This window comes from Nomascus leucogenys, chromosome X (assembly GCF_006542625.1).
Source record: "Nomascus leucogenys isolate Asia chromosome X, Asia_NLE_v1, whole genome shotgun sequence".
Taxonomy (NCBI): Eukaryota; Metazoa; Chordata; class Mammalia; order Primates; family Hylobatidae; genus Nomascus; species Nomascus leucogenys.
Genome location: NC_044406.1, coordinates 23,357,354 through 23,380,865, shown reverse-complemented (window position 1 = coordinate 23,380,865; position 23,512 = coordinate 23,357,354). Strand labels below are relative to the sequence as shown.

At 36.8% G+C, this 23,512-nt stretch overlaps 1 protein-coding gene across 2 annotated transcripts in view; it reads right to left on the bottom strand.

The window, feature by feature from the left end:
• POLA1 (DNA polymerase alpha 1, catalytic subunit) overlaps nucleotides 1-23,512 on the bottom strand; it is a 302,637-nt gene that overhangs the window by 145,506 nt on the left and 133,619 nt on the right. For both annotated transcript variants that reach the window (XM_030807188.1, XM_030807187.1), the window contains 2 exons: nucleotides 8,876-9,054; nucleotides 7,050-7,181 (listed from right to left, as the gene is read on the bottom strand). In XM_030807188.1, coding sequence (XP_030663048.1) covers nucleotides 7,050-7,181; nucleotides 8,876-9,054 — 311 coding nt within the window. The remainder of the gene's footprint in view (nucleotides 1-7,049; nucleotides 7,182-8,875; nucleotides 9,055-23,512) is intronic.

Genomic DNA, 23,512 nt, shown 5'->3' with positions numbered 1-23,512 from the left:
GTACCTAGCCCAAGTTACAGATCTGGTAAGAGACTAGCAGTGGCTAGTCTGATCACTGATAAAACCGAGTGCTAAGCTTTCAGAATGCAGGGAAAGCAATGGAAAGGGCTATGGCTATAACTGCCTCCATCCCTGACAAACAGCTTAGGAGGGTGAATATCCATATGTGGGAAATGATATGGGTAAGGGAGAGACTATGGCCCAAGCTCAGATCTCGTCAGTGGCTCTGGAGGTTAGTACTCAATAGGCAATAATATTCTCTGCAGTTTCAGCACCTCAGAATTTGGTGACGGTTCCATGTTAGTCCCCCAAAATCATGCTCTAGATCTGAGCCTCGCCAAACCAGGTTCATGCCATAACGTTATGATTAAATGAAATAAAAGATAAAGGGGTCTTCTGATAAATGTAGAAAATACAGGTAAATGTTAGTTATTCTACAAAGGATAAAAGTCAAGTGGCATAAATGGCTGCATCTGAACTTATCTGCTTATTAGAACTCCTTTACAACAATTAATACTATATACCATGATAAGCTGCTTGTATAGAATACATAGCTGGCATGTTTTAGGGAATTGGATTTGATCTGTTATTCACTTAGATTTGTACAAGGATAAATTACTTACAATGAGATTCTATTCCAATCACCACCAGTCCCTTGTTTCTTAATCTTTCTGTGAGAACATGCCATGGCATAGCAGCAAAATGTTATACCTGACTCAGAATGAGCCTGCTTGACAACAACAACAATAACAACAAAAATCAGCCATTCATGAATAAAAACATACCAACCCTCCATGAATGGACACTGGTGTTAGAATACCACATTTAAGGCCAGGCATGGTGGCTCACGCCTGTAATCTCAACACTTTGGGAGGCCAAGGAGGGAGGATTGCTGGAGGCCAGGAGTTCAAGACCAGCCTTGGCAACATAGTGAGACCCTGTCTATACAAAACTTAAAATAAAAAATTAGCTGGCCGGGTGCGGTGGCTCACGTCTGTAATCCCAGCACTTTGCGAGGCCGAGGCAGGCGGATCACGAGGTCAGGAGATTGAGACCAACCTGGCTAACACGGTGAAACCCCTTCTCTACCAAAAATACAAAAAATTAGCCAGGCATGGTGGCGGGCGCCTGTAGTCCCAGCTACTTGGGAGGCTGAGGCAGGATTGCTGGAGTTCAAGGCTGCAGTGAGCCATGATCGTACCACTGCACACCACCCTGGGTGACAGAATAAGACTCTATCTCTAAAAATTAAAAATAAAAAAGGAAAAAACATAAAGAATATCACATTTTAAAAATGCAGTTGGTATCCCTGGCATTCATTTATGTTTGGCTTCCCAATCAAATAGTATGAAGCAAAAAGAAATATTAATTTTCAATATGTTCTTTTCGTTTGGTTTTAACAAGATTTATGATGAGTTCTATGGATTCCTAAAAAAATTACCCTTCTTTAAGCACTGCTGGGCAGCATGGATTGGGCTGCCTGTGATGTTGAATGGGTGGGATGGATATCTATTGCTTCTTTGTATGCCTTTTGTACCACTTATAATTATGCTGTTAGAGTCTACAAAAAAGAAACCAAATTTATTGTTTTTAAATGTTCTAAATATAAATGCAGAAGCAAGGAAATAAACAATAATTCCAAAAGTGCTTAAACTTTTTGAACTAATACACCTGTGATTCCACTGCATATTGCAACCTATAACCTAAAAACTATCAAACCACATCACCACAGGTAAGAAATGAGAAATTTTGAGGGTTATTGAACACTGCATATTTGCAATGAAACTACAGTAGAGTTACTGAATGCCATTGCATGGCTCTAAAACTCACAGGTCCACCTGCACAAGATAGGTCTGTTGAGAAGTGAAAGGCAATGGAAATGAGAAGCCCTGTTAATGATTTACATGAGTGTGGGCAGGACGGATAGAGTGGGAGGCTGCTTCATCTCTAATTTATCAGATTTATTTTTTTAGTTTTGTGCATTCCTAACAAAATTACCCTTTTTCAAGTACTGTTGGGAGCCATGAATGGTGCTTACTTGTGATGCTAAATGGGTATTTTTGTGGAGCATATATCTTAACCAATATTTTACCCTGCCCTCATTGCACTTTTGATAAAAGGCAGCTCTAATTCAATCCCTGGCTTAACAACACTATGCTTGGGGGTTGTTATTAATTTTGTCTTCAAGGAATGCATATCCACTTTAAAATTTTAAAGTTTTTTTGTTTAACTTGCAAAGATGAAAAACAAGCTTAATGTGGAATCTTCATACACTACAAAACATCCCACTCTACTTCCTGGTGTGTAGCCTCATCCAAAAGAACTCACAGCCACCATGCTAAGGCTCAGCATCATTGGTCAAATGCTCTCTTCTTCCCTAAGTGCTTAAACATGTGTGCATAAGGAAGTTTTTGCATCATAAGGCAACATACACTGCACATTATTTTTTAAATTCCTCATAAATGTGGGTCCAAAAGAGATTTTAAAATGTGGCTTATGACACAATATACTAAGAAGTAAAAGAGAAAAATACAAGGGGAGAACAGAGAGTCACAAAGCTAGGCATCCACTTTCTTTGCCACGTTATATACAGATAGATTCTTCTATCAGGACAATGAAAGTACATTTAGGCTGGGTGCTATTGTGCATCATGATGATATTTCTGGTTAATGCCTCTTTGCCTGGTATTTGGTTTGGGGAAAAAACAAATTAAGGCTATTGAGTTGGGGACAGGCATATACTGAAATGCAGAGTTGTCAGTGCCGTTAAAAATAGAAAAGTAACAAAGAGCTTTATTTGTCATGGCTTTCATGACCTTAAAATATTGTAGAATTTTGTGTTAACCCAAGAATCCTGTATGCCACTAATAAATCTTCCGCCAACCTGAGAGCAATGTAAAAAATTTTAAGGAAAAATACAGCAAAAACCTTTACTTGTCAGTTCCTTTGGCTACTAAACATCAAGATACACGTACTTCTGAGAGTAAGGGCTGTGTCAGAGATCACACATAAAACAGAAAAGAAAGCACAGCCCCTGTCCTCAAAAAGCTTAATTCAGGAAAATTCTGAGATTATAAAGCCTACAACAACTTTCTATGGAGTGAGACCACCAATTTCTGGCCCTAGCAACTATCAGAGATTATCATACGCATGGTACCAACAAGCTGTTCATGTGTTCTTTCAGATGGAGGGCCAGCCCCATCTAGGGCCAGCAATATCTCAATGTTTAAAAATCATAGTAAAGTACTCATATAATGTACAAGTGGCTAGAAACACTAGAAGGCTGGTGGGGAACACACTTTGCCCCATCAGAATACTCTAAAACCTGCATAAGCCATCAATGAAAATTTAGGAACATATTTGAGTTGACTATCACGACTGCACCTTCTAGAGGCTCCACCGTTAGAGGCAAATGGCTCTTTAAGTATTAAAATGAGAGTTTAACATACTTTAAAAAGAACAGTACTTGAGATGAATGTAAATGACCCAATATCCTCCTCCCAGGTACCAAGAGGGGTCACATTTCCCATTTATCAGCAAGTCATCAGGATAGGCCAGCATCTCAATCTCAGACTCTCTTCTGTGGCTGCTTCTTGGATGGCTGAGGGGAACACTTCAAAAATGAACCAGCTAAACAAACTTCCCAGCAGCACTTGACAGAGCTACACCTATTCTTCCCATTTCCAAAGCAGTGGAGAATTAATTACCAGTTCTATGGATCTATTGTAAGTATAATAGACTAAAGAGCTATCACAGACACATTTATTGTAAAAGCACAATCCCAAGAGTGTCTAGTGGAGGGCCAAAACGATTAACACAAATGCTTTGTCAGATCAAAGATAAAACCTGCACCGCCCAATTGAGGAATGAATTAGAACAGTGGGTTATCTTTCAAATTAACCAGGGCAGTTAGTGAGGAAAATTTCATGAAAGTGTAATTCTTAGCCTTTGTGAATCCACACAGCAGGCATTCTGCCAGCTGACAAGATGATGAAATTTTCATGCTTAAAAAAAGCCCTCTTCATTTCCCAATTTAGATTAGCTAGTGTTTCTCTCCCTTTTGTGTGTGTATGTCTATTTGCTCTTCTGGAGCAGAATTTAAGGGGAGGGGGAACACATATCAATTTTTCACTGTAAAACGGAGTATTTCAAAAACAACCCTAAAAGCTCAGAGTTATTGTCTTTAAGCTGCCTTTTTATGATTTTCAAAAAATACCAGTTCAATTTTAACTTTATACAAAGGAACCAACAAGGACCAGGGCATGAAATCAACTTTGAATTAAGGCTTTCTGTGCTACCTCAAAGTCTTTCAACACTTCATCAAATCTCAAGACAAAGCATAGAGTTGTCTTCTTCCTAAAGAAATTAATATATTACTTAAAATATCCTGGCTCAGTGCTTTCTGTATTTCTGTGTATATCAAAGTTTAAATGTTATAGGAAACTAGAATTCAGGGGATACAATCATTGCTATAGATGAGGAGCAGAAAGCCTCTCTTCTCCCATAAAGGAGCCAATATTTATTAAAATATTATAATCTGATACAGATTGCTTCTCAGATAAACAAACAAATATTTGTTATATCACATTTACTCAGTCCTGTTAATTCATGACAGAAGGTAACAGAATATGTGATGTACTTTTCCAAAATTAAAGTGATTTAGAAGTATACTTTGTTACCCCAAACTTTTGTCCCTTTTTTCTTGACAATCTAATTTCTTAGTCATCTAGAACTGTTTCTTGGCAGGTTATAGTGTTTGGTCAAGTACCATATTCCATTTGTCTTCCTAGAGTCCCTTCCTCATGAAGATACCTTCCTTTCTCAGTGCAGGTTGACTTATCCTGCAGTGCTTCTAAGACTAAAATTAAAACAATATTGAGACTCTTGCCTTCATTTCACAAACAACTTTCATGTCCAGTGGGTAGTATTTTTTAAGTTGCTAAATAGGAGAAAACCATTTTGGTAATTAGCTTCAGAGACAGTCACTTAACCTCAATACTTACTATCAATATCCTTACCTCAGTACACTTGCTATATTAGTCTCCAATTGTATTACCAACACCATGATGTATCACACTGAACTAATAACTGTAATCAGTATCCCTCGAGGCACAATAACAAAAGAAACTCAATCCCATGTCCCTCTAGGAGGAAACAGGATGGTCTACCAATAAAGTAGAACCTAAAGGTATAGGGGCTTTTTGTACAAAAGCTCTGATCTGGAAAATATTTGAAATATTTGTTTAGCATGGGGCCATAAGAACGAATAATGGATTTCATTCTCTGCCATCCAATCACATATAATTCAGATCAGAAAGTAGAGAAATAAGTTCCTAATTTTGAAGACAGTCATATCAATTTTTAACCCCAGGAGTGACATATGGCTATTTTGATCAGAAATCCCTTAGAAATGTCAATCAAGTGGGCAGTTAACTACAAAAACCTGTTACTTGATGTTACTGAGATGGCTGGCAAAAAGACAATTAAAGCAAATGCTCTAGAAACCTTGTGTTAAATATCTGGATCCCTGAAAGTAGGTTATTTAGCTTGAAAAATACTTATATAACCACCACCACAACATACACACAATGAGGTTAGAAATAAGTCTTTCAGTCAGGGCATATTTCTAGCTATACAGAAGATCATTTTTCAGAGTATTTGCAACTTAGTCAAAACAGACTATTCCCTCTTAAAGAAGGAAATAGATAAGTTTCTTCTAGTATTAACATTTCCATGGTGAAGATCTTGATAGACTAAACACAGAGAGAAAGCTCAGAATTCTTCCCAAGAGTCAAGCAAGGATCATACTCCGTTCAATGAGGCCTGTAAATGAGGAGCTGAATAGTTTTGATTTGGCCTAAATTTTCATGTGCTGCACATTTCACCTACTGAGGAATGTGACCCCACAGACAACTTTTATTCCCATCCACTGTTCAGTAAGGGCAGCACAGGATTATTCACTAACATGTTTCCAATTTTCCCAAAATGTAGTCACAATTATTATTTTTAAATAATCTTTAGGCAAACTGACTTGCTTTTCTGATAAATATATTCAACACCGAAATCATAATACTTGGAACTCTGTTTTTACTCTTCATCTTAATGATCTGATAGTTACTTTTCACACAATGAGTTCTATTTTAAAGAAGAAAATGCTGTTATATGTTAACTAACACATGAGTAAAAAGTACAGAACAATCTTTAGAAAAGTCATAGGTCTTAATACATGAGCTTTTTTTTTTTGGAAATGTGTTGCCAATGTAGCTTTTAAAAAGAAGTTACAGTAAACTTTCAAGTAACAGAAAATTTGTTTAGATGACAAATGACATACTGAAACACTAAGAAAAGAAAAATCATGTGGGAAATGTGAAGTTTTTAATTTTTGAAGAGAAAAAAACTAATTCATGTGAAATGTCTTAAAAACAAAAACTCTGAATAAAAGCCTTCTTTCCAATGAAGACAAATCACTCACTGTTCTGGTATTTTTACTATAAATTTATAAAAATTAGATATTCTCTTTTGAATGCCAGAAAAACTGCATTTAAATTTAAAAGATATTTGATTTCCTCAGAAAACTAGGGTATGGAGTGGTTTAGAGTGCCACATAAACACAAAGTATTAGTTTTGTGTGGGCAGTCTACTAAGATCACCACACACGATCTTATGGCTCTACTTGCTGACAATAGCCAATAGTGATTTTTTTCTTCCTTTATCCAAAGATCCGAGCAATCATTTAATTAGTCTTATTTAGGTAACAATAAACTAAAACATTTCTTAATTATATTCTGGCTTTTTTTAAAAAAAGTAAAAATTTCATTACTTAAAATACTGCTCATAAATGAAAGAGATGTAATGCCTGAGAGAAATTATCAAATAATTTGTCATGCTAATATGCCAAAATTACATACTTTATCATATTTGTATTAATAGTATCTCACTAGGAATTTTTCCCAAAAGTCTTTTCAAAATTTTACAGCTTCATGAAAACCAATAAACAAGTACCAAACCTCAATAAGTTGTGTATGTAAGAATGTCATTACAGATACTTACATCATAGTACTTTTTAATGAAACGTCTAATGTCCATGATCAATTTGTTGCTCAGTTGTACTGTAAAGGTCAGAGGTGAAGCCTTACAATCGACATTACTGCAACGATACAAGCTGGGCTCCATATCGGTTCCCTACATAAGTCAGGAGAAGTATACAAAAAGTTACTGTGAGGCTATAAAAGGGTTTTTGTGCTTAAAAACTTACATGCTGTCCTAGTGTTGAATATTCTTAATTCGTTTTATTGGTGAGTTTTTAACCCTATCTCCTCAATTATTTTCCACCCAAAGACCGCTTTAGTCATACATACCTTCCATTCCTTGCCATCATCATAATGGAGTGCAAAGTCAAAGGGAAAACCCTGAAATCACTATTTGACATTCACTACACGAGGGACTCTATGGATAAAATAATTTTCCCTCTGTAAATACCAGTGATGTTACTGGAAATAAACCTCTTTCTCAGAGATACTGATTAAAAACTTTAAATTTGTATTTATTCATTACAAACTTGAAGAAAAACAAGAGCCTTTATCACATTAGTTTGTTTTCATCTTGTCAATTTTAAAAATAAAGTCTAAAAGTTAAAAGTGTAGTACCACAAAAACAGTATTACTTATTGTCTGCTTAGCAAATCTAAAATTTTGGCAATTTTTCCAAAAAATGAAGTGTATTGGAGGAGGGAGGCAGGAGAAGTAAAAATTTGAAATAAATAAATATTAATATTTGGAGAAAACATTTTGTTTTGTTGTGTTTTGTTTTAAACAAAGACAAGGCAAATGTAATATATAGCAAAACTGTTGGGATTTCTGAAGCATTTGTTTTCCTTTCTGATACTTAAACATCTTGGTTTCCTGCTCCAATCTGGTACATAACCCTACCCGCCACGCTAAGCAATTCCAGGTGGAAGAGATTTCAGAGCTTGACATCGGCTCTTCCACAGTTAGCCCATCTGCAAGTCGTCAAGCCTCCATGCAATTAACTATCTTATTTACAGCTGTAATGAAGCAAAACTCAAGGATTTAGCAAGTATTGCTGATCTGTGTCTGCCTCTTCCTTGCACTTGCTTCCAAAGACTGCTTTGTTTTGATTCAAAAAAATGCAAAACATCTGCTGTTTGTCCAAATTAACTTAAAATAATTACTTTTAATTTAGATAAAGGGTGTCTTTTCTTTCAGTTTCAAGGTTTTACACAGTTCTGCTTGCCAATGGCTAGTACATGCATAACACTGCAGTGGAAATCTAGTAAATTGGCCAAGTTTCAAGCTCTGATCCAAGGTCAATAATACATTTTTTGGCAGTACTTCTTGAAAGGAATGTCTCCCTGTGACTTTTTAAATGTCTAATATGCAAAGACAGCAGAAAAGATAAGAGTACCTTTGCAAAATGGAGGTAAGTGGGATGTGTAAAGACAAACACAAACTTTCCCAAAACACTCAGTTCCCATTAACTTGATTTAAGATAAGGAAAAATATTGGTCTAAGTCTTAATAGATTGGGGTTGACAGTGGGACAATACAGGTTACTAATTAAGAAATTATAATAAAAATACTTTAAGATAATTTACAATTTTTAAGAGATTCCACTTAAAAACCAAGGTCAAGCACTCTAGGAAGCCAAAACAATATTCAAGCACATTCAAGTAAGAGTTTTCAAACAGAAATAAAAGCAAGCTGTGAAGGTAGATTTTACATGATGCTAAAATACTTTAAACACATGAAAGCAACATGTGTGTGTTTATTTCGCCCTTTTTATATACCCCATAGTGGGGGAAGGGGGTAAGGCCTTTATACAAGTTCACTCACAAAATGAAAGACAGAAACAACTAACCGAACCATCAAAGACATTATCATAAATATTCTCAGTTCCACATGTAGGGCATGGACATTTGAATCTTTCACAGTCCCTGTATTTCTCTTCATCAGTGAGCTGTGCTGGGCCACCAAGTAGAGCATCATTCTCTTCATCTTTATGATAATGATGAACTCTAAATTGGGTGGGGTCAAGTCCTATTAATGTAAAAGAAAAAAACAAATTCAGAAAAGTATTCCAAAAATACCCCAAAGAAGAAAACTCCCACAAAAAATTATTTTAAATTCATGCACATACACACAACCATTTGAACTCAAGAACACATGGACAAATGACTTCTCTTTTTACAAGAGATACTTTATAAATAAAACAAGTAACTGCAACAACACAACACAGAAATATGCCACTGAACATATGGGTTTGGAAGCACCTACTTCGATAGGATGTTTTTATTATTCTCTTAAAGTTACAATGAAAACCTCAAATAAATGTGTACTAAGAAATTCTCTTAAAATCAAAGTCACAATTAAAACTGAGAATAAAATCAGGGAATAAAAATCCCATTAAAGAAAACAGGTTCACTGCCATTACAACTCCTTCAAGTGCAGACACAGCTAACCCTGATTTCCATGCAGTAGTCGATTTCATCTTGGCTCAGTAGTTAACAGCATGTAGGTTGCAATCTAATTCAGTGGTTAAAATTCAGTAGCAGCATCTGAGACAAAATGCAACATGCTTTTCTTGATGTTCAAAATTCAGAAATTTAAAATATGTGCAAAAACAATGGGTCTACAGATTCTACAGGCCAAAATGTCCCTGAGAATCCTGAAACCAAATATACCTTCCATATTTCATTCAAAACAACATAAGAAATCAATCAATGCATGTTTATGCATTTTGTTGCCACAAACTAATTAAAGAAAAGAAACATTTTTAGGCCAACCAATTTAATTTACCCTTGGTCAAAACATGTGTGCCAAAATTTACTATTTGAATTTATACTTAAAAATAATTATTCTACACTGTTTCTTAGAATTTTAGGGATTGCTAAGGGATGCTTTCAAGAAAAGATTGTAAGAGACAATATTTCTATCTTTTGGAAATCTAAGGAAAAGCTTTTGGAAATCTAAGAGAAAACTATCTTATTTTAGTATAAAGGTAAATAAGTAATATAAAACAGTCACTAAGCCAAAAGCTCACAAATACCAAAAATATCTAAAAATTATTTAAAATTTATCAACAGCTACATAGGTAGATAAATCTAACAGATGCATTCAGAATTCAGCGACAGAATCCTAAATCCTATTTGGTCAGCCGTCAAGCGACATCTAGTAATTATAAAATACTGGAGGCTGACTCTTCACAGTTGAAAGGGGCCAAAGAATAAGACAACTGAGACACAGAGTCTCACTTTTCTCACCTGCGAAACGGAGGTAGCATCACTGATCATACACTTTTGAAGTTTAAATTGGATAATATAGAACAAACCGAGTTCAACGCTGCCTACTGCGTGGCAAGCACTAAATAAATGTCATTTGAATGAAAAAATAAAATAGTGAATGAACATCATTTAATCCAGACTATACTCACTCAAGATTATGCATTTAGAAAACTATATGAGACATGTTCATGCTGCATATGAAGTTAATAGTTACTCTTTGTAGGAATTAAAGTATTTCCTAAAGTGGTAGTATATGATAAAAACAAAGAATACACATCCAGAACAATTTGAAAAGCCGTTCTTCATTAGTGACATAAATTATGTTAACATGGGCCACTTGTCACCAAGACACTATACATTTTTATTTTACAAGTTACCTAACCCCTAAGAGAAACAGCAAATTAGAGAATTATGTGGGAATACATATACCTTCACATTTAAAGCTAAGGATGGTCAGAGGAATTGAGAGAGACCACACTGGTGAATGAGGCCAGTTCGTCTCTGTAGTGAGGGGTAACTGTCGCTAATTCAAACTCTAGTTGTGAATCCAAGTATTCACATAATGTTTTGATTTATTTGCAATTATGAGAAAGCAGCTTCACTTTTTCTCTGACCCTATGACTATTAATCAATTTCCCAGGCCAACACTAATCAAAAGATAACGAAAAAGAAAATAAGCAAGATTTTTCTAAAAGGCAAGTTTCTTTCACAGTCCAAAAATAAAGGAACAAAACAATGCTGGTTTGCACATATACAGAATTGGCCAGGCTACGAAAAGGAACCGAGAGGAGCTACTCTCTACCCCTCCCCACCAGCCATGGCTCACTTGGTGCACCTGAGTGCATGAACCTGCAAGCACTGACCCGGGTCAGCCTGCCTGCAGAGTAAGCCAAAAGTGGGTGTGGGCCATCTTGTTACTTACTCATGGAGAAACACCCAAACCACTGGCTGCAACTTGCGAAAAATACCAGGCCCTATGAAATGTCTACTCTAAATGTCTATCCTAAATATCCATTTCTACAAATCACTCAATCTTCCCATGGCAGTAACAAAGCCAACTGGCTCAGCTAATTACTTCAGATTTATTCCCAAGCTGATTTTTTTTTTTTCAGGGGAAGGAGCTTCAATCTCAGCACTCTCTTGGTCATAGTTCAATGCTAAAATGTAAAAATATAAAGTGAGAAGAGACTGTAATGAGCTTAAAATATTAGGTATATAATGATCCTTGTACAAGTTACTTAAATACCAAAATGCCATTTAAAAAGTTATTTTCTTGGGAGAGCAGTTATAAGTTCAACAGGCAAACCACAGAGGGCTAAATTAAATCATTTTAAGAAAACATACAATGTCATGTTAAAAAAATAAGGATCATTGTTGCTGGAATCTTTTTTGAAAAGGTGAAAATCCAGGGTTAAACAAGCCCCAAACTTAGTCAACACATACATTAGTTTTTCCAAATTCTCACAAAACTGGTAACAGCAGCTTATTTCGAAGTTTCAGTAGACTTTAAATAGTTTTACTGCTTATACCCTAAACTCATTAAGGCTGGAGTGAAACAAGAAACAAGTATCTGGTGCTGCCACCTACAGGTAGAGATTCTGAATTTTAAAATGTGCAAAACAGCAGCTACATATAATTCCATTTTTAATTGTTGTCACTCCAAAATTAAACACTTCTGTCAAAAATGACATTAAAGCAAAATCTTTATTACTGCACTTGCCCTACATGCATGTACACCATATAATTAATGTTACACTGTTTACATTAGTCTTTGAGCAAGAAATGCAAAATTAAATCCCAAATTCCTTATTGCTTCTACTGAAAGCTTTCTCTGAACTGGCTTAAAGGAACAAACTTTATGCCCCATTTGAGAAAAGTAACTTCCATTTCTTTTAGGCTAGCTCTTGACAGGTGACTTAAGTCTTTTGGTGAGGCACAGAACGAAGAAAGAAGCAGCCTGCCTGGGCTTTGCAAAACTAGTTATCTGGAGGAAGAGCAGCCGTGGTTTCCCCCCAGAATAGGCTGAGATGATGTACGCTTTAATTCAATTATGTGGCTTGTAGTGATGGACTCATTTGTGCTGGGGTTGAGGGTACAGAAGAGGCAGTGGAATGAAATTAAAATACTGTCATTTATAATTAGAAAATTTCTAGGATCTCACATTATTTTGGCAACAGGATCAAAACTCTCATGTTTCAAGAAGTATTTATAGAAAGTAACATCATAGGCATCAGGGTGGATGAGTTTAGCAGTACTGTCTTTACTTAAGTCACCATAGTCTTATCACACACACCCCCAGTGTGACATTTAGCACAAAATTATTTTCCTACCATTGCACTTTCTAACCATTGTAAATTATACCTGTTTTTAGAACGTTCACCTGCCCCCACTCCCAAGGAGTTTTTAAACTGTTCATAACTTTAGACATATTGTTATTAGAGAGGCTGATACATTTAATCAAATACTCTCCTTCCTTCAAAAGACAAGGTCTCTATTAGTGCAACAGCAAATAACTACAGTAAAACCCTTATATATGTTCATGCAAGTGGGGAAGAGGGAAAATCCACATAAATTAAATTCCTAATGAGTAAAGGGAGTAACTGGTATTTACAAGCAGTTGTTTGTAATATGGATCATTTAATCTATGAGGGAAGCTAATTAACAGAATCCCATTGAGTGAAATTTTTTTGTAAAAATTTCTTAGAGGAAGTAAACCATTTATCTCTTGCATGAGTCCAGGCTTTCATATATCTGGACATCTTAGAGGACAATATGCAAACTGAAAATTTAGTATGATTAAAGAAAAAAATAATTTTCAAATGGTGAATGCTATATCCACAGAATGCTCATAGTAGCTTTATTAATAATAGCCAAAAATGGAAACACTCTAGATGTCCATCAACAAGTAAATGGATAAACTGGTATAATCTACCATAAAATACCACTCAGCAATGAAAAAGAGTGAATACTGCTACATGCAACAAGACAGATGAATCTCAAAAATACCACGCTAAGTGAAAGAAGTTGCACACAAAAAGAGTATATACTGTAGGAAACCATTTATACGAAAATCTTGAATAGGCAAAACTAACTTATACTGATAGATTTCAGATGAGCGATTGCTACTATAACAGAGGTGCTGACTGGGAAGAGGCACAAGGGAACATTCTGGAGTGATGAAAATGTTCTGTGTCTGTGCCTAGATAACTGATTGTATAATACTCAAGATTTTAGCATTTTATGGTAAGTTATGTGAATTATACTCTTAAAAAGCATGCCAAATAGGAAAAGATGTTTGTGTAGGTTGAACATCCCTAATTCAAAAATCTGAAATGCTCCAAAATTTGAAACATTTTGAGTGCCAACATGATACCACGAGTGAAAAATTCCACACCTGACCTCTATGTGATGAGTTGCAGTCAAAACTTTGTTTCAGGCACAAAATTTTTACAAATGCTGTATAAAACTGCCTTCAGGCTACATGTATAAGATGTATATAAAACATAAATGAACTTCACGTTTAGACTTGGGTCTCATCTCTAAGATAGCTAATTATCAATATGCAACTATTACAAAATCCGAAAAAATCCCAAACACTTCTAGTCCTAAGCATTTCAGATAACGGATACTCAAACTGTAATATATACTTCCAAAAGACTCATTATTAGAACACATAGGAAATGCCTGCAAATCAATAAGAAATAGAGAAGCCAACAGGACAACAGAAAAAGACTTGAACAGGCACCTCACTAAAGGAAATACTCCAATGGCCAAGAAGCATGTGAAAAGGTGTTCAACTTCATTAGTCATCAAAGAAATACAAATTAAAACCACAACTCTATGCCACCATGTAAAATGAAGATGGAAAACACTATCTTACCAAGTGTTGGTAAGAATGTGGAGCACCCAAACACTGCTAGTAGGAAGTGTAAACGAGTAGAACCACTTTGGAAAACTGGCAGAATCTACTAAAATTAAACATAAGTGTCCCTGATGGCCTAGCAATTCTCCTTAGTACATACCCAAGAGAAATACATGCTTATGTTTGACAGAGGACCTGTACAACAACTCCCAAAGCAGCACTATTCAAAATACCTCAAATGTGGAAACAACTCATAGGTGTATCTCCAGTAGATAGCCATACAGTGTGGTATATTCAGACAATGAAATATTATACAGAATTTACAGAAAGGAAGGACAACCACATGGATGAATCTCACAAACATAATATTCAGTAAAAGTAGTCTAGACACAAAGAACAAAGACGCAATTTGTGTAATATCCCCCAAAATCCACCTCATCTATGTTATTAGATGCCAGGTATGTGGAGGATCATTTCTAGGAGACATGAGGGGCCTTCTGGGAATGTAGTAATGTACTGTTTCTTGAGCTCAGTAATGACTACACTAGTACATGATGACCTTGTGAAAATTTATCAAGCGGTTTAGTTAGGTTTTGTGTACTTTTCTGTATGCATGTTATACTATGAAAAATTCACACTTAGAAAGGTGAAAAAATTGCGTGCTAAATATTTCTTATGAAACATCTATGAATTTGTTGCAAAATGCATTGAAACTCAAACAGACGTAAACCCCATTGCCTAGGAAGAAGTGTTTATTTTTTATTTTAGCAAATATAAAATAAAATAAATTGAGCCTAAATATAATCACATCTTTAGATCTAACTATTTATAGGAAATATAGGAGACAGAGGAACATGTTAAAAGATACCACCAGGATGTGATCAGTAAACTCCAGAATGAGAAAAATTCTATAGGACAAAAAGCCTAGCTTCTTTAATTAACAAACTGGGAGGATCAACAAAGGAAAAAAAAATAGAGATTAACTACTAAGTTGACCCTGACTGGATTCCAATCCAAACAAGGAGCTTTTTTTAAAAAGTGTATTCATAGTGCAATCAGGGAAATATAAACACTTGTTGGAAATTAGATGAAATGAAGGAATCGTGAGGTTTTTTTGTGTGATGTGATAATAATGTAGTTATGCCGAAAAGGGGAATCTTTTCTTTTAGAAGTGCAAAATGGGCTGGGCGCATTGGCTCACGCCTGTAATCGCAGCACTCTGGGAGGCCAAGGCAGGAGAATCACCTGAGGTCAGGAGTTCAAGAACAGCCTGGCCAGCACGGTGAAATCCCGTCTCTACTAAAAATACAAAACAAAATCACCGGGGGTGGTGGTGCATGCCTGCGATCCCAGCTACTCAGGAGGCTAAGGCAGGAGAATCGCTTGAACCTGGGAGGCAGAGGTTGTCGTGAGCCGAGATCGCACCACTGCACTCCAGCCTGGGTGACACAGTGAGACTCTTTGTCTCCCCGCAAAAAAAAAAAAAGGAAATGCAAAATGAAATATTAACACACAAAATAAATATCTAGGATATACTTCAAAATAATAGGGGAAGGTGGGAAAGAGGAATAATAAGATTGGCCACCAATGCAGAATACTGAAGGTGGGTGATGAGTATATGAGGGTTTAATCTTACCCTATAATTTAGTATGTGTGATACTAGAAAAAATTTTAAATTCTCTACTACCATATATATAATAAATATATATAATATATATAATAAATAAATATAATATATAATAAATATATATAATATATAATAAATATATATAATATGTATAATATGTATAATAAATATATATAATATGTATAATAAATATATATAATATATAACATATATAATATATATAATATATATAATAAATATATAATATATAATATATATAATATATATATAATAAATATATATAATATATATATACACATTTTTCCATAATAATAAGTTGTGTTTTTTTGTTTGTTTGCTTTGTTTTGAGGCGGAGTCTCGCTCTTGCCCAGGCTGGAGGGCATTGGCGCAATCTCGGCTCACTGCAACCTCGCCTCCCAGGTTCAAGAGATTCTCCTGCCTCAGCCTCCCGAGCAGCTGAATTACAGGTGCCCGCCACCATGCCTGGCTAATTCTTTTGTATTTTTAGTAGAAATGGGGTTTCACCCTGTTCTGTTGGCCAGGCTTGTCTCGAACTCCTGACCTCAAGTAATCCACCCGCCTTGGCCTCCCATAGTGCTAGGATTACAAGCGTGAGCCACTGTGCCCAGCCCAACAAGTTTTTAAAATACTACAGCTCCTATTCAAAGATAAACAATTTACTGTATAAGTGTCAGACAACCGAAACTGTCTTTCACACCAACAATACACCTCTTCATAATATAAATGGAAAATTTCTGAGTATTTTAGAAGAAATAATAGCCAAGCCTTTGGTTTAAATGAATACCCAAGATTTTTATTTTCCTGGAGAAGATAATTCTCAAAATCCTGACAGAATAAAAAGCCTGATGAGCAGCATTCTCATGACTTCAATCAACTGGTTTTAATGCCCTTGACAATAGACACAAATATAAATTTTAACTTAAAGAGATGTGTATTTCTCAGCAGGAAGCTTTTCAAGTGTCTTCTTCCCTTTTTTTTTTTTTTTTCTGAGACAGGGTCTTGCTCTGTCACCCAGGCTGGAGTGCAATGGAACGATCACAGCTCACTGCAGCCTCGACATAGCTCACTGCAGCCTCGACCTCCCTGGCTTAAGTGATCCTCCCACCCCAGTCAGCTGAGTAGCTGGGACTACAGGCATGCACCACCATACCCAGCTAATTTTGGTACTTTTTGTAGAGGTGGGGTCTTGCTATGTTGCCCAGGCTAGTCTTGAACTCCTAGACTCAAGCCATCCTCTTGCCTCCCAAAGTGTTGGGATTACAGGCATGAGCCACGGACAGCACCTGGCCTTCCTTTCCTGTTTTTAAACCTGAGAAAAGATGGTAACTCTGTGCTGGAAATATATTTGGAATATAAAATAACACAAATAATAGTCCAAAGATTGCTTGTCTTATAACAAAGCCCACTTCTCTTCCAGCTATGTTGGTAGATGCTGGGGGAAAACAGCTCGGCTCAAGGTCCCTAACCACCCACCTTCTAAAAGGTGAGTTAGTCCTGCAAGAATGGCCATAATCAAAAAAAAAAAAAAAAAAAGATGTTGGTATGGATGTGGTGAAAAGGGAACACTTTTACGCTGCTGGTGGGAATGTAAACTAGTACAACCATTATGGAAAACAGTGTGGAGATTCCTTAAAGAACTAGAAGTAGAATTACCATTTGATCCAGAAATCCCACTAGTGGGTATCTACCCAGAGAAAGAAGTCATTATACGAAAAAGATACTTGCACGCGCATGTTTATAGCAGCACAATTCTCAACTGCAAAAATATGGAACCAGCCCAAATGCCCATCAATGAGTGGATAAACAAACTGTGGCATATATATACACCATGGAATACTGCTCAGCCATAAAAAAAATATGACATTCACAGCAATCTGGATGAAATTGAAGACCATTATTCAAAGTGAAATAACTTAGGAATGGAAAACCAAACATGGTATGCTCTCACTCATAAGTGGGAGCTAAGCTATGATGACACGAAGGCAAAAGAATGACACAATGGACTCTGGGGACTCAAGGGGAAAGGTGGGATGGGGGTGAGAAATAAAATACTGCACAGTGGGTAGAGTGTACACTGCTTTGGGTGCACCAAAACCTCAAAAATCACCACTAAAGAACTTATTCATGTAATAACCAAACACTACCCGTTCCCCCAAAAACATCTGAAATAAATAAATAAATGAAGGTGAGTTAGTAATTGCTTAACCATTGTTTTACTTCTGGTTTTGGAAAAAACTGTCTTATTAATAATAAAATAACAGTATTAATATTTTGTCAGCAAAGGGGGAACGTGTAATTCATCACCTTAACCTTTTTCTATTTTATTCATACACATATATAATACAGTGTACGTATGTGTACAATGCTGTATTCAGCTTTTTATCGTTATCCATTTTTAGGTCTTATCCATTTTTCTATAAGCTACACAATCTTGATAAATGTCACTTTGGTGTACTTAATTAAAACAATTTTATCTTTTTAAAAAATTAATCTAATTTAAATAATTTGAGAAATCCGCATTTTCCTTTAAAACCTCTAAGTGTTACAAAGCCAGAGTTGTTACATAACTCATATAAAAGCTCCAAAGCAATTATTCTAAACATGCTCTGGTTTGGTTCAAAGTTCTCAAAGGTCTCACTGCTTATGTGAGATGAGCAGTGTCACTACTGGCCCTCTGTTGTGGGCTAGCGACACAGAAGCAAACCACTGTGTGCTCACTTTATTGAGACTGAGATGCAGGACTGTGCAACTGAAACCCTTAAAGAGGCTCTCTTTGAATTCCCTAAAGTGCTTCGGGGGTGGCTGAGATAACACAGGTTACCTCTGCAGTTCATCAGGCTAGAAGAATTGGTAAGCAGTAGGGTGGGGAACCATTCCCAACTTCACACTAGCCTCTCCACAGCCCATTCCAGCAATGCCTAAAAATGCCTCTACTTTTATAAACTCTTCCATGGTGGGCACAGCTAGGAGTGGTTTCTGCTTCCTTTGAAATTTGATAACCCTTTATTTCACCTTTCTTGGGACATACACTGTGTTGCCCACTAGACTTGCCCACAACAGTGAAATCAATGAAATGATTGGGCTGTAATTTGAATAAAGGGTCCATAACTGACTCAATTTTGTATCCTTCACAGTGCCTATTATGGTGCTGGGCACATCAGGTCTTCAATTAATATTGAATACAAAAGTAGACTAGACTGGGAGCATGAGCCATTGGATGACATGCTTGGAATGGCACTCCATCTTGTAAGAGATGCTCTTATCAGCTGATAAGATTTCCTTTAACATTCTGCAATGCATTTGGTATAACATTTTTTAATTTTACTATTAATTATGTTATAGAAAATATTTACAGTTTGGGGCCAGGAGCAGTGGCTCACGCCTATAATTGCAGCACTCCGGGAGGCCGAGGCAGGCGGATCACCAGAGGTCAGGAGTTCGAGACCAGCCTGGCCAACATGGTGAAACCCCGTCTCTACTAAAAATACAAAAATTAGCCAGGTGTGGTGGCACGCACCTGTAATCCCAGCTACTCAGGAGGCTGAGGCAGGAGAATCACTTGAACCTGAGAGGCAGAGGTTGCAGTGAGCCAAGATCGCGCCACTGCACTCCAGCCTGGGTGACAGAGTAAGACTCTGTCTCAAAAAAAAAAAAAAAAAAAAAAAGAAAGAAAAAGAAAATATTTACAGTTTGGAAATGGTCATGTTTTATTTTTATAAGAGCTTAATAATGAAAAAAGGCAAAATTCTTTATTGACAAAGTAATACCTGAAGAACTCACTAGCGGCATCATTCTACCCCTACCCATCTGTACTTTACTCTCTTTTTTGTAGGTGGATCTCCCTGGATCTGTCAAAAGCACCCCCAAACATCACTTGGCCCTGTTTCACCCACTGTTGCACTTATTTCTTAGATGGTATTACTGAACCCTGTCTACTGACAAAAACTAACCTCTGTGATATGAGTGGTAGGCATCATTTTTTTAAAAGGAAATTTTTACTTTCCAATTTAACTCAGAACACACTGCGTTAAGTGTGTTCTGTCTTGTTTTAAGCAGTATTTTCAGAAATTAAATTCTAAATTCTCATGTTCTTCAAACCTCAATAATTTCTCAGGACCAATGAGAAAACTGCCCAGATAGCCAAATGCCTGAAATTTTATCACTGACCATGAAGAAACGTTCTTTATAACTACTGTACAAATCATTGCTCATTGGAGGAAAGATATTACATATAATTCTAAGTACCGTTATACATAAAACATAAATTTATTCAAAGATGAAATTCAAAAATGAACTTTAGACTATTCTCATCACTGGCCTAGTTGGCTAGGTATGGAAGACTATTTGGATGTTTGAGCATACTGTGAATATTTCATCCACAGAATACGGGAGAGCTTTCATTAGAATGAGAGAGAGAAAAAAATCTATAGTCTAGAGAACAAAAGCTAAGAGTTTCAAGTTTTAGTGGCCATGTTTCCCATAGGGCTATTGTATAACAAGAGTAATACTATATTTTTTTCTATTCACAGAGGGAGAAGAGTAAAATTTTGCTTTATTTAGCCCAATAGCAATAATCTTGCATGGGTTTCAGAAAAATGATACTTATTTTACTGGGGGATAATGAGGACCATTAGTTATTAGAACAAATTATTCTCTTTCAATTCAAGAGCCTTATTCATTCACTCATTTAATAGGCTATCCTCTCTCCCTTTCACTAAAATGGTCTCCCCATACGGAACACCTGGCCATGCAACATGCCACCAGACAGACTTCAGGAGGTATCTTGATGGGGAGAAATAGAGAATTTCCAAAGTGAAGCCACAGGATAAACCAACACTTAATGCTTGCCTTTCATTTCAAGGAAAATAGTATAAAAGCAATAGAGAAAGAAAAAAGTAGTTGAAAAATATACTTGCTCTCCACAAAGGAGTCTTAAAAATAAAAAATCATGAGCTTAATAATTTTCCTAAATGAAATTATGCCATTATTCCTGATTTCTTTGTACTAACTAAAAGGACAAAGTATCAAACTTCACTGAAGTTTCAATACTATAATACATTTCATTAATCAAAGATAAAAACTACATTAAAAGCAAGAGAATTATTTTATGTCTGTGATTAGGCAGTTGGAGGGCTTGTATTTTATGTATACATTTGTACACTTCAACTTATTTAACAGTGTCAGTTCACTAGCTGCAGTTTTTTTATATAAAGAAAACAGATTTAGAATTTTAAAAACAAATTACAGTAATTTTATGCCTACAGCTTGCACCTCTGAGAAACCATGTACCCCCTAACACTTCTCTTACTTTGCCACCACTTCCCCATCTCCCTCCCTCCTCCTAAAACCACAGGCTACAATAGAACTGATAACAGGGGCCTCGAAGCCCCTACCAAATAGCCACCCTAATTTTTTTATTTGGGATAGAGGAATAAAGGGTGCAGATAAGAAATTCAGCTCCTGAATAGAGCAGGAGGCTAATGCCTGCAGAGATCTGCCTGGTGAGCTTCAATGTTTTCTACAGATCCTCATGATGACGGGGACTTGTGGGCCTACACTTCATTAATGCTGAAACTCCTGGAAGGGGGCAGAAGGAAAGGACTATAAGATTTGTTACTAATATAGATGGCTGTGTATATACTGCTGGTGGGGACACAGGGTAGGATGAGAGAAGAGGACAAGCAGGAGAGGAGGAGGACTACACAATGATGACAACTTCACACATCCTCGATATAAAAACCACTGTCAAGTGGCAGAAGAAAAAAATGAGAAAAAGTAGCCAAAAGTGAGGAGCAGTTGCAGATCCCTCAAGGCTGAGGACACATTCCCTCCCATCAGCTTGACTTGGCTACATGGCACCAAGAAGAGACTGCCCGGAAGAGTGTCCACACAGCCACGGCTGCACCTAGAGAATTTTCAGGTTGTGAGGCAGGAGTGATGGGTACATGGGTGGGACCATGTGCAAGTCTGGAGGGTTCTCTGTGTAGATTGAGACTGGTCAACAATGAGATAAAACATGAAACTTCTGAAGATGGGACCCACTTGTCTACTACTGGCTTTGAAAATAATTTGTGAAAACTGAATTCATAAGGCAGCCTATGACCATACGGCAGCTGCAGTTCTAATAAAGTATCTTTCAAGTCAAAATCTGCTACTGTTCAATTTATAAACAAAAATCATCTTAACTATGACTTCTGGAACTAACAAAATCAGTCTGGTCCCCTCTTAGTATGTCTGGCCTTGACACATCCAGGCAGGCATCAGGCCAATCCATCCAAGCAGGCTCCATCACCCTTTATTGCTCAGCTCTTTTGCTGACATACAAGGCTCCGCAAGTCCTTATCTTAAATGTCATTCATGAGACAAGGCTTGTTCCATCTACCTCCTCTCAGTGCTGGGTCACCAAAAAATTCAAAACCAAAGAAGAAAAGGACAACAGTTTTACACCAGGTTTTTGAAGACACAAATGGAAAAACTGGGAGATCTACTCTTTAAAAAATGGTTTTACTCAGAGGTTTTCAGTGGAGAGCATGGGGGTGTACAGTGAGAAATGGAGGGAGCAAGAAAAACATGAAGCCCCCCATGCTTATACATCTATGCCACCCTGCTCCTGGTTGAAAACATCTTTCATGGCCTTTTAGAGCTAAGAACAGGCAATCAAGTTTAGCACAGTAGTTAAGATCACAACCTTTGGAATCACAGCCGGCTACTTACTACCTATGTGCCAAGACCAAGATAGTTACCTCTCTAAACCTTGGCTTCTTCCTCTGTAAAATGGAGCTAATACAACATACCTTTGTGAGGTTGTCACAAGGACTGAATGAGATAACAAATGCAAAGTACTTATCACTGTATCCAACAGAGCAAACACTCAATGTATAGTAGAGAAAAAAGTGAAGCTAAAAAATACCTTGCTTTTAAAGTCCTCTCTTCCCAGCTGAGGATTTATAAACATCATCAAATACAACTCATCTTGGAGAATACATATGATGATTTTGGTGGTAGAATTTTATCTTCCTAATATTTGCTTAGGCAAATGTTAAAAATGAGCTTCCACTTCCAGAGTAAACATTGACAGGGTAGTGACGATGGGGGTAGCAGGGAGGAGCTCAGAAACATACTCAACAGGTGCAGGACAGAAAATATGTGACTTGATAATTCACCCATGGAAAATCCAGTCTCATTCTACAAACGCAGTTGAGCACTAAGTATATACAAATCCTACAGACTGAAGGAGTATGAACATATTTCTACTGACGCCTAAAAGAAGGGTGGGAGGTGGCTACCACTCACGGAGCCCTTCCTTTGCCCCAGACCTTGTGCTGAACATCTCACACATATCAACTTATTTCTCCCTCAGAGTAACTCTATTCCATGACTCAAGGAGCTAAGGTGTAGACCAAGGTTCAGAAGCTTGTGAATAGCAAAACCAGCATTGAAACCCAGGTCCCTATGCTATCAAAGCCCACGGCTAAAGCTAGGTGTTTTAGTAAAAAGAAGGGGAGAATCTTCCATGAAGCAGGGACAGAATGGGCAGCGCCATATTTGGGAGACAGTGCATAGACTGAATAAGAAATAAGGCTGGATACATAGGTGGGAGCTGGAAAGTTAGTCTATAATTGCCAAAGTTAAGAGTCTGTGAGATGCCAGTGGCACCTGGGCTTGACTTATAAATAGTGAGGAGCCATCTCAGGACATTAGGCA